Below are 12812 nucleotides of genomic sequence, written 5' to 3' on the forward strand. Positions count from 1 at the left end.
AGATTTCTATATAGAAAACACCCTCATCGATGAGATTTTCAGGTTGTATTTATGAATGATTTAAAACTCTGAATTGAATGGGGGACTATGGAAGAATCCTCCTTAATATTTCCTTGGTGTCTTGTCACTGTATGGATTAGTGAGAGACAAATCATTATCCACCACAGGGAATGCAATCCTCTGGTTATTTCAGTAGCAAAAATCTTTCAACATAACATAGCACATTCGAATAAACATGCATTACAATCCACAATGTACATTTATTTTGTGGCTAGTAGAAGTGAGGACCAGCAGAGTCACTGACAGTGATGTCTTTTATCCTAGTGAATGATTTGAGCACATTTCAGGAAAGTTAAATGTTTGAAGACATTTTCTGAAATCATTATGAACTCAACTTTCATCGACGGTCCCACAACTAACAATTTCAATTCACTTAAATCAATATCCTGGTGTAATTCAAAAGAGGGAGACACACTTGTGTTTTCAGAAGGTTTACCCAGTACTCAACCATCCGGCTCCTTACACAGAGTACACGTAGTTTCGTTTACCTGCCTCCCTCTCTTATCTTTTGTTTATTCTCCAATTCTGTGACTTAAAATGTTACATAGGTAGAAGCTGCTGTGAATTTGGAGATGACAAATTTAGGTTGACAAATTAAATAAATTTAACCTATTTTAATATTGGGTAGTTAGAATTGCCACCTCTTAAAATATTAAGCAGTTGAATACTGTAAGTTAAGCTTTTTGTAACACACACACACAAACACACACACACACACACAAACACACACACACACACACACACTTTGTTCTTTTGAGAGGCTCCCACTTATTCTTGTCTGGTCTTAACTCCTGATCTTCCTGCTTCTACTTACCAAGAGCTGAGATCACAAGAACCTGTTCCTATAGCCCGCTAAAGATTTAGTTATTCTTGCCAGCAGTCTAAACAGTTAATTCTCTTTTAAAATCTGTCCTATAAATAAAATAGTTTTGAATAGACATATTCAGGATGGAATTTATAATGAGTTTATTAGCTACATATTCAATATATTGCTACAAATAAAAACAATAGTAACATCAATTTCTGTAAAAAAAATAATTACATTACTTTTCTTATTTTGAAAACTAAAGTTTAATCAGAAGTGGAAAGCACAAGAACATTACATTGGTTCCATTTATAAAAAACTCAGGAGTTTCCAAAACTCACCTCTGACACAAATCAAAATAGCAGTTGCCTATACAAGCTGAGAGTGGTTAAAATATAGAAATTAATTTTCTTTGGTGACATTCTTAATAAATCTTGTTTTAAATGTGACTTACATGACTGCACTCTATAGATAGTTGTCAAATTCATTGACCTCAACACATGAAAATCCACTTACCTGCAGGATACTCACATTGGTATCTTATTGTCTCATTGGTCTCAGCTCTGTTGTCATCACAGGATTTGGAGCCTTGTGGTATAGAGATACAAAGGCGTAGTTCTATCTGGCCAATTAACTCTAGATTTGGATCTGCCAAAGAGGAAGGAAAGGAAAATAAAAAGAGAATAGGCTGCAGGGAGAACGTGCCTTGCCCTTTCCTATTTATTTCTTGTTAGCGATCATTCTGTATGTAGCTCTTTAGGAAGTGATTCTAGTCATATATTTCCCCATCTGAGAATAGCATCAGCTTAGAGCAAAATCACTGTGTAGGCTTTGTCAGTACTCCAGAGAAGAGTGCCATTCACATCACAGAGTCCAGGAACTGGGCACTGTGGAAGACTCTGACATGCAGTACTGGAGCTGTGTATATGCAGTTAGACCACGGATCTGCTCTTTCTCAAACTTCGCAGGCTGGTGGAAAATGGAAGACTTTCCTGGAAAGCTGGAATGAAAAATCTTTGACACTAACCACTTCACACAAAAAGACCATCAACACTTTTCACATATGAAGCTTTGAGAAAGTTGGCTGACCTCACGTTAGAGTTCACCTCTATTTCTCCGCTCCTACTGGCAAATGACGAGCAGATTTTTCTTTAGGGAAATAGACCAGTTGAAGAGAGATGGACATAGGTATGACAATTTGCGGTTGCAGCTCAAACAGATGGGCTTTTATGAAATTATTCTTCCATGAGAGCCATTAATAAGTAAGCTTTTTTAATGACTGCTGGCCTTAGAAATTGCATTTTAAAATCATATTTTTAACACAAATAGAGAAATAAGGATCATCACATAATTTTGGAAATCCCAGGAAGAATAAAGAAAGAAAAACAAGGCAAGAAAAGCTGTAAGGTGAAAATAGAAGTAAAAACAAAAACTCAAATAAAATAAGGTCTTTCCTATGTTGTCAAATATAATTTATCTAACAACCAGAACTGATTAATTTTTATTCTTCCCTCCTAAAATAAACACACTTATTTTTTACAGTAATAATTTCTTGGTTTCTTTTAACTTTTTATAAAGAACAAATGTCAGGTTACATGACATTACTTAAATTAAATTAAGCGTTCAACAATGAACAAAATCCTCATATATAAAATAAAAATAACTTTGTCACAGCTTCATGGTTCCAAATTCTAAACTCAATATTAAGAACTTGAGAGATTATATTAAGTTATACAGTTAAAGTTTAATTTATTTAGTCATATGAACATTATATGCTATCATTACTGACTCTGAACCTTCAACACGTTCAGGATTGTAATTCAATAGGAGCTAAAATGGAAACTGCAGCCAGAGACATCATAGGTATTTATACCCTCAAAAGGAGAGGGTGCTGCTATGTCTGCAGGTACCAGGAAGAAAAGGGCTGTATATAATAGTTCTCCAATTAATTTTCTTGAAAAACACAATAATAAGACAAGTTGAAGATCACATATGTTACTAAACTACATAGGCATCCGGTCAAGAAATTCAAATTGGGGCCAAACAAATGACTCAAGGGTTAAGAGCACTAACTGCCTTTACAGAAAACCTGGGTTAATTTTCCTGTAAAAATAGTAACTTCAGTTTCAGGGTATCTACCTCGCCCTCTGGCTTATGCTACCCATCCATCCATCCATCCATCCATCCATCCATCCATCCATCCATATATTCACACATACACATAAAATAAAAATGAATAAATCTTAAAAAGAAAAAGAAAGTACTTAAAACTATGACTTTTGTAAAAATAAAGTAACAGATTTAGAGAAAGATGTGCCAGTACATTGTAGAGAAAACAGTGTATTTTAACGTTATATTAGACCTATATTAATATTGCCTGCCACACACAGACACCCTGCAGATTCAGTTGACATCAATGATAGAAAAAAAAAAAATGGTAAATTCCTTCAAGTCTCCATGCTTCAGACTGGGCACCAAACTGAGAAGAATCACGAACTCTTTTGCCGTGCTGTAGTGGCTCACCACACGTCAGTTACTCGCAGCCATTTCAGTTAGTACATTACCGAGGACACTAATCAGAGCCCTCATTTTCAAGTGGCCCTTCTCCGGTAGCCTAGCAATGGTTACCATGCCTACATCTTTCATCTCATTTCATTTTGTCACTTATGCATTGGTGTCACACCGCACCATCACACGAGGGGAACACGGTGCATGTAAGCTCCGGAGAACAAAGCCCAGCATAGTGGCTCCACCTGTGATCTCAGCCGTCACGAAGCTGAGGCAGGGGGATTGCCAGTTCCAGGCCTGTCCCAGCTACATACAAAGTCAGGCCAGCCTGAGCTACAGAGCGAGGCTTTGTCTCCATACGCCAGACACTTCCGGGTTCCTCCCTCTGGCAAGATGGCGACGTTCCGGGAGGAGGTGCAGGGCCCGAGGCTTCCGGAGCTGTTGGAAACCAGCATACAACTTCTGGAGGAGGTGGAGTCTGCGACCCAACCTGCAAGCTCCAAGCTAATCCAGGACAAGGTGACCAGGGCCTTGGAACTCCTGGAGAAGGCTTCAAACATGTTATCACAGCTTGATTTGTTCAGCCGCAACGAAGACTGGGAGGAGATTGCTTCTGCTGACCTCAGGTACCTGATGCTCCCGGCCCTGAAGGGCATGCTCACGCTGAAGCTGGTGGGCGCCGGCCAGCGCCTTTACCACCTGCAGGAGGCTCGAGACCACTTCATGAACTTCCTAATCCAGAGCCAAAACTACCATGTGGCCGAGTTTCAGCTGCCCTGTGTCCAAAGCAGCTCGCCAGTAGGCAGCCCCGCCGCCGCTTCCTCCTCCCTGGAGCCCAGCCTCGTTGCCATGGCATCCCAGAGGCAGGTCAAAATCGAGAGGTACAAGCAAAAGAAGGCGGTGGAGCAGAGGCTGTCTGCTCTGAAACCAGCAGTGGAGAGCCACCAGGCTGACGATGAGCATGTCAGGGAGTATTATCTCCTTCAGCTTCGCAGGTGGATTAACATCAGCTTGGATGAGATCGAGAGCATCAACCAGGAGATAGAGATCCTGAGGGAAAGACACCCCTCCGCTGAGGCATCTGCTTCCTTGTCTCCTCAGGAGAGGCCTCCAATTAAACCTTTCATCCTCACTCGGAGTGTTGCCCAAGCACAAGTCTTTGGAGCTGGGTACCCAAGTCTGGCAACCATGACGGTGAACGACTGGTACGAACAGCACAAGAAATGTGAGGTCTTATCCTCAGGTCAGGAAACAGAAAAGGAGGCCTCACCACCTGAGGCCCACAGAGGATCGCAGAAAGAAGAGCCGGAGCCTGAGCAGAAGGAAGGAGAGGAAGATGAGGACACCCTGCACAGGAGGCAGCAATGGGATGACTGGAAGGACACCCATCCTAGGGGCTACGGCAACCGACAGAACATGGGCTAGCCTCCCCTTGGTGTAAAAGGTCAACGGGGCAGTCACCTTCCCAGACAAGGAAAAACCCGGTTCTCTTTGCTGCAGGCATGTGCAGCAAAGGCAAAGATACTGAATCCTGTTTTGTATTCAATAAAGCGCCACTATCAAGTTTCATTTGCACCCCAGTCAATGTCCGGTGCTCTCATTTAGGCATGATTCTCACCATGGTGTATTGCAGCTTCTTAAGTGGATGGCATGAGTGCTGAGAAATGGCTGTATTTAATCACTGACTGTATGATTTCTCCTTTAAAAGAATAAAATCTTGTTTCTTGGAAAAAATATATATCCAGAGAGAACATTCACGTAAGTTTCATTACAATATGTTTTTAATTATTGTTAATATTTGGGCCTTACATAAACCACTATAAATATGTGTATTTTGGAAAATACATAGTTTATGTAAGATTGGATCATATCTGAATGCAGCTGTTTTAGAACAACAAATTGAGAAAACCCACAGGAAGGTGTGACAAAAGAAATGGCCCAATGAGTGTGGAGACAGAGTTTGGCAAACACTCAAGTGGATGCACAGAGAAGATCCACCTCCTTTAATTCTGGAGTGTCTAGAACCTTCTCAACATAGTTTTGAAGTGAAGGTACGAGCTTCGTAATTATTTACTGAGATTTAAATATGGCTTTATTTGTTTTCGATCTTAGTGTTTTACTAGAAATAGCATCCCCCAAGGAGTGGAAAATTAACAATATTTATCAAATATAAAAATATAGATATTTGACTCAGCATTTTCACATCTATCTATCTTTCTATCTATCTATCTATCTATCTATCTATCTATCTATCTATCTATCGAGAGAGAGAGAAAGGTGACTTACACAAAGGTATAATATGGAGAAGTGGTGATGAGTTCCTGATGAAATCTAAAAGCTAGAAACTTTTATCACCTAAAGAGACTTGGGTAACAATTTTTTTTTTGTAGTCATACAATAATTAGTAAACTGCTATGTTAAAATGATTTAGATTTTGTGTGAGGTAACACGTTTATTGTGACTTAAAATATTCATTAAGTCTACTGATGACGGTTACTAATGGCAAATTATTAGCAATTGGGTCCACGGAAAACAAAACTTGATTTGAAATGTCTGCCAATGTTTGTGGTGTAAAGATTCCCACCTTGTTGATGTCACCTTAACAAATTGTCACTGAGTTCAGAGGGGAAAAAATGTTCCTAATTTGTTTTTCAAGCCAGGATGAGCCAGCTGCAGGACATTACTAGGCATAAGGAAATCTCCAGGGCCAGTGTTACTGGAGCGATGTGAATCTCTGTTCTCAACCCTCCAACAATAAGGCTACAAGAGGCACTGAGCAATGCGAAACTTCTGTGCCGTTTAATTTCCCTATGAAGTTGGACAAGCAGAGCTGCTAAATTTAACTTTCACACTAAACAAAGATCAGGCAATTTACATGATTTTCCTTTGCCCCTGTTGGGCTCTTAGATGTGTTTGCATGTAGAGTAAAGAAAATATTAGGTATAACAAGAATGAGCTATCAAACTGATATTTCCTGACCTTTTGAAATGGAAAACACATCTTAAATTAACAACATGCATGGGATAAATGCAATGAGTTCTGCCCTTTGACTTCAAACTATTTGCTTTCTAGATATCTGTGTGTGTGACCATCCACTTGCTGTCAGAAGCTCTAATACTAGGTCTTTCTAAATCCCCACAGTAAATGCCTGGCTAAATAACAAGGAAGGAGAAATGATCTTTCCCCCTAAGTGGTTGCTGATCCAAGCAGCAGTTTCTCCATTTGCTCAGGGCGGGGTCATCTGCCTCCCATCACTTCTGGGCAAAGGTCATGTATCAATGGTGTTTATCTATGTCTATGTTTATTCACAGCTGGAAGGAACCAGAATGTGTAGTTGTAATGGAAAAAAAAAGATAATTAAGAAAAACATAAGGAAAATGAGTATAAATTTCTGTTAACAACATGTAAATCTTACCAGTCATGGTGAGGTAAAAAAAAAAAAAAAATCCAAACTAAGTGAACTTAGTGAAGCCTGAATTTTTTAATGAAAATTAATATGTCCTTGAATATATATAAATATTATCTTATTTGTAGAAATTACTGCATTTTTAAAAGACATCCGTGAACATTTTAGTGTAACTATTTTTATTTTAATCATGAAGCCAGATATGTGAGTCTTGAAAACATTTTCCTACATATTTAATAAAATTATATCTATCATTCCACTTTTAAAAAAAATAACATTAAATGAAATACTAATTTGATTAATATTAACCATTAACCTGTCTATACACTGTCATTCTTTATGTTCTATACATTATTTTAAAGTTACAGAGGAAATAACATTTAAATCAAACAGTATATTATGCCAGTGCCAATAAGTTCTATCAACTCCCCAGCCAATATCAGACTAAAATATCCTTTGTCTGTCTGTCTGCCTGCCTTTTTCTTTTCTTAGATTTTCTTTTTTAGTTATGAGATATTGTATACTTTGTGAAAAAACACTGACACAGACATATAAAAGGTTGATGTAAAATACAGTGTTGGAAAATATTAAAACAAGAGGCAACCCCTTGAAAATATAACCAATTTTCTCTGCACATTCAGACTATTGTAGGATAGTCTGACTGTAGCTTATCAAGGCTCATCGGGACTGCCTGGATCCTCTTCCTCTGTGGGCTGGCAAGATTGCCCCAACAGGAGGAAGACTCCTCCTTTCAGTGGACTAGGGGAGGGGGATAGGGAAGAAGAAGGAGGGAGGTTGAGACAAGCAGGAGATGAGGGAGGGGCCTACAATCTGGATATAAAGTGAATAAATTGTAAATAAATAAATATGAAAAAAAAAGAAGTGGGATATTAAAGGTGCCTTGTGTGTGCATGTAAGCAACTCGCTCTAGGTCCTTGTCATCAACCATATTCTCTGGTGTGATAACAGCGCTCTGAATTACTAAATGTGTAGTAGCAAACTTCTGTCCACAAGCATCTGCACTACAGCATGTCCTTGTAAACCGTCAGAGCGCTGTGAGTTTTCGCTCTGGACAGAGATGTTCAGAATGGAGCCTGAGTGAAATGTCAGTGCTATGGAGCACTATCCAACTAAGTTTTGCGTGGCCAGAGGTGGAAACTAGTCAACTTGCTTCAGACTCTCCCCAACCAAATACTGCTCATTAGAAGCGTCTATGCAAGCTTCACTGGAAGCACAGTACAATGCCTTGAAAAAGTACTCCAATAGTCAAAGTTCTTTAATTTCAATGAAATTTTAATGTGTCTAAATTATAGCAAACTTATAGACATCATGATGTCATTAGCTATAATATTTGAGAAAGATTATTCTATAATTATGTTTAAATTGATGGAACACATGGATCTGCAGACTCCAACCAAAATAGGGAAGAATCCTGACTAAAATGTACATATTAATTGCCATGATTAGAATAATACCCAAAGACTTGAGCAGGCAGATAAAGCAGAAACGTGTTTAATAAAGGCAGTGTTACACTAAATCTAAGAATGACCATAATGACAAAATTTTAGCCGGTGCATTTTTCACCTATTCATTCTAAAGTGTAATTGTCAGCTTTGTTTTCCTACGCCAGAGAAAGCGGCTGCATCTTTGGAATATTTACAATTTGTGCAATTTATTGAGACAGATCCAATTCCTTTTTATTTGTTTTCCCAAAGCACCCATTCTTTTTGCCTTTGCTGACCAGTGCAAAATCACACTCACTAATGTTTATAAAATACCACATTATTGTTAGGTATCGAATCCAAATGCAAGCACTGCAGGTTCTAACAGATAGGAGCTTGATGGAATCTGTCTGTGGGTTGCTGCTGTCCAGACAGCCTGTGCATGGGTTCTGTAAAACTCAGTGGACTTAAAGAATGTAAAGGAAAACTGTGTGTGTTTACATTTACACACAGGCAATCATATGCACTTTGGAAAAAAGAAGCAGATAGGTGACACTATAAAGTATATAGGAAGTCTATCTATTTTAAAAGATTCCAAAAGTTCCATACAAAAACATGGACACATTTCCCATGGTTATTCATTCATGTTAAGACAAATACATTAGAAATTAATGTTTACACCCAGCAACATGTTAAATTATTATATGTAGTTTTGCACATGAGTGTGTAGAGGCCAGAGGACAACCTCGATGCCATTCCTTATTCTCCTGTCCTTTTAAAGTCACTGGTCAGAAGGGGCTAGGCTGGGTGGCCAGACTACATCAGAGACCCACTTGACCTTGCCTCCCATGACTAGGATTACACGTGCCCACTACCACACCTGACTGATTTTTTAAATGTATCATTATTAGAATTTATTCACTTTGTATCCTGGCTATGGCCCCCTCACTCATCTCCTTCCATTCCCACTCCCTCCCTTTTCTAATCATCTGACCCTAACCTATCAGGTCTTATCAGGACTGGCTGCATTGTCACCTGGCTTCTTAATTAATCCTGCGGATTAATCTCAGGTGCCATCTGAGTCATCTTCCAAGCCAATTATATTATTAATTTTAATTTTTGAAGATACTTTAAAGTCATTTATAGCTCAATTTTCAATGCTTTTAATGGCATTATTACGAGAAATAATAACTACAAAAATAAAAATAGGTCATGATGTAGCTCCTAACTACAGTTACATAGGTGTGATTTCTCAGTGGTTAAGGACACCTGAAATATTATTTGGTTTTCATTCAGCCATTTCTGAAATTCTTCTTTCCTCTCCCACACTGAGAATCAGCTTCAGGACAGTGCATTGTTGCTAGGCAGGGGTATTTCCAAAGATTCTAGACCAGTGGTTCTCAACCTGTGGGTCGTGAGGGGTCTCATCAGATATGCTGCATGTCAGATATTTACATTATGATTCATAATAGTTATGAAGTAGCAGTGAAATAATTTTGTGGCTGGGGTAACCACAACATGAGGAACTGAATTAAAGGGCAACAGTATTAGGAACATTGAGTGTCTTCCAGGCAATCCATAGACTATTTACCCATGTGGATAGAAAAATGGGAATTGTGTCCATTCTTAACATATCGACCTCCCCCTGTTTCATTTTCTTTTTAAACTGACAGGATACACTGTGTTACCTAAGCTGATCCCAGAATCCTAGCAGGCTCAAGTAACTATCTTGCCTTAGCTTCCCTTTATAGCTAGGCTTATAGGGCCTGCCATACCACTATCTTTAACAAAGGAAGAATGCCAAAAGAAACAGCCAACTACCAATTGTTCATATTATTTATATTATGTTAACAATTAAATTAGAGTCTCAACTCATATGAACCTTTTTGATCCTCCCAAATAATTTTGTGTTGGAGTAATTATTATAGAGGAAGTTGAGTCTCCAAGAAGAAAAATAAATTATTCAATTTTATAGACACAATATATGTATAAACAATAGAACACCAACGTTTTATAAGCCTAGGCACACTTGTAGCTCTTTGTGAAGCATACACATAGCCCATAATAAATGCAGTAACAGTTTTTTTTTTGATAATTTGGGGTCAAGTGATGATCAGGAATCTATGAGTGCTTTCATGCAGCCATATAGGTATGCTCTGTTCTGAGTGGCTATCCATCAGATTTCTTACATCTGCATTTAATGAGATCAGAGCGGAACCAAATAGCAAGATAAGACCATAGGAATAGGGTTTTGTAGACTTCTGTAATAGCCTTCCCATTTCCTGTACTTAACACCTTTACACTATCTGACGTCTGACATAATTCACTTCCTTTGTTAGGCATTCTTGTGAGTGGCTTAATGAAAACAAAACAAATCACTGAATTCAGGTAAGAAGACAAAAAGGTCATCTCTTGACATCAAACTGGCTTTAAAATTCATGGACATCATCCCATAATCCTTGAATAAGAAACCAACATATAATCCCAATAACACTCACGATGAAGAGGTGTGTCATTCTCCAATCAGTGGAAGCCAGGGTAATAGGGCAATCTTTCTTCATTCATTGGTGCTATCGGGGGTGGGGGGAGTGGGAGGAGGACTGGGTGGTCCCAAGGACACAGTTGCCATCTGATGTTTCCCTGAACCAATGCTGCCCAGTGTGAAGTGCAGGAAGCTCAGACTACTAGAATCCCTCAAGAAATGGCTAGAGCACTTCAGGGAGAGGCCCCTGTTCTAGGCAAGGCTCCAGTCTCAGAGAGGTAGTAGTAAGTTTTATGCTGGGTGTTACTGTTAGCTCTTTTAAACGAGATTGTTGGTAGCAAATGATACTGAAGCGTTAGAGCCCTCTGGCTAAGCTGATGTTTTAATAGCAGGGGTGAAAGCCATTGCCTGGTTGGCTTGCAGCCAAAACACAGGACTCTCAAAGCTCAAGCATATTGGGCAGAAAATGGGTCCAGTGACAAGCCAGGTGAGCTGAAGGCAGGCCCAGAACCAATGGGTGCTTCCCCAGGCAGTCAGGGAGCTTGTGGCAGCCCAGCAGGCTTCTGCAGACCTGAGTGGCAGCCAAGCCCTGGGAATTCAGCAGGGAATTTGCAGGGAGGAAGGGAGCCCTCCCTTTCCCAGAACAAATGGTGGTCATGGTGGAAAGCTGTGGTAGCACCTTTATTTTCTGTCAAATCAGGGATTTATAAACCTTGAGCAGTGGGAGGGTTTTCAAGGATGAATGTATTTGATTCGATGGGGCTAAAGGTGCTAGGGATACTTACTTTACATTTAGTGGTAAAATACCTCATTTACATGGTGTTGCAATTCCTATTACATGAAGGAAAATATAGTACTTAATTATTCTATGGGTGGGAGAAAACTAAAAGTACAATTGAAGCTCATTTGCTCAAAGCTAAGATTTCCTTAGCATAGGGTGGGGCATTTCTAGGAATTCCCAGGGGCTTGCTGAGCAGGTTTCTTATCAGGAAAGGATCAGGCCTGTAATCTTTCCTGAGGACTATGTGGACCCCTCTGAGAAAGGAAGTCCACTGCTAGAGACGGAGCTCAGAGCCTATCGGGAAACATCAGACTTAAATTTAAACCAGCAAAGTCCCACACAGAGGCAGGAAGATTACAGTTTGAAACCAGCCTGGAATATATCCCAAGTTTCCCACACCCTCACTGGACACACACACACACACACACACACACACACACACACACACACACCCCGCAAAGAAAGAAACAAACAAAAACCTTTAGCCTCTGCTTTCCTGGAGACTCCTGACAGGCTACTGTTAAGTTAGTTCATTTGGCACTATCAAAGAGCAGGTTACAATTCGAATGCTAAGGTATCAAACCATCCACACGCATTCCATTTACAGTAGACACAGGCTAAAGATGGTTTTGTGAATATGCATGCTCATGTGTACACCATATTTCCTCCCAAACTAGATAAATCTTCTAGAGACTGCTAAATAGGAATTAGTTCAGGAAGACAGAGAAAAGAGCAATGGCATTAGTATTTGAGCACCTGAGCATTCCCACGGGCTTCTAGGAAAACCTGTAACTCTCTGCAAGGTGCATTTTTATCTTTCTGACCCACAAAGAAGATAGACTCCAAATAAGCTCATAAACTTAAGAGCACATTTTAAAACTGTTCTATGTAGCACAGCGGGGCAAGATGGCGGTGCCGGGAGGACTCTCATTCTGAGGAGCAGCACAGCAGGATTGGCACAGTGACCAGCAATCAGAACTCACGGCCATAAAACACAAGTGATTGTGTTTCACAGGTGAGAGGATACCCCACGGTGGGGGATTCAATCAGCTTTAACTCACCCGGCTAAACCGCGGAAGAGATCCCGGTTCCGCCAGGCGCTTGGTCACCAGCCCAGAGCTACACGCCAGCGTGATCTGGTCACGGTCCCAGACTGAACTGTGGGCCCACAACATCATAGACTGGATTTCACAGTCGAGAGATAACCCCACGGAGCAGGAAACAATTGGGACCGACCTCAGGTTACCCACACATCCCTTGGAAAAGACTCGGGTTCCGCAGGTGCCCCAGGAGCCAGCCCGGACCCAGAGCCAGGACACAGGCGCCTG

General features: G+C 40.1%; 1 protein-coding gene across 2 annotated transcripts; it reads left to right on the forward strand.

Annotated features, from left to right (window-relative positions):
- Positions 1-3637: 3637 nt before the first annotated feature.
- On the forward strand, positions 3638-5047 carry LOC129680288 (immunoglobulin-binding protein 1b-like). Of its 2 annotated transcripts, XM_055611905.1 has the most exons (2): positions 3638-4254; positions 4513-5047. In XM_055611905.1, the coding sequence occupies exons 1-2, from the start codon at positions 3767-3769 to the stop codon at positions 4796-4798; spliced, it is 774 nt and encodes a 257-aa protein (XP_055467880.1). In that variant the 5' UTR covers positions 3638-3766; the 3' UTR covers positions 4799-5047. The 2 variants fall into 2 exon arrangements, with proteins under 2 accessions (XP_055467880.1, XP_055467872.1); XM_055611897.1 differs by having other exon boundaries at positions 3638-5047.
- The last annotated feature ends 7765 nt before the right edge of the window (positions 5048-12812 follow it).

Source organism: Psammomys obesus, unplaced genomic scaffold (genome assembly GCF_907164565.1).
Source record: "Psammomys obesus unplaced genomic scaffold, mPsaObe1.curated_primary_1811, whole genome shotgun sequence".
NCBI classification, from domain to species: Eukaryota; Metazoa; Chordata; class Mammalia; order Rodentia; family Muridae; genus Psammomys; species Psammomys obesus.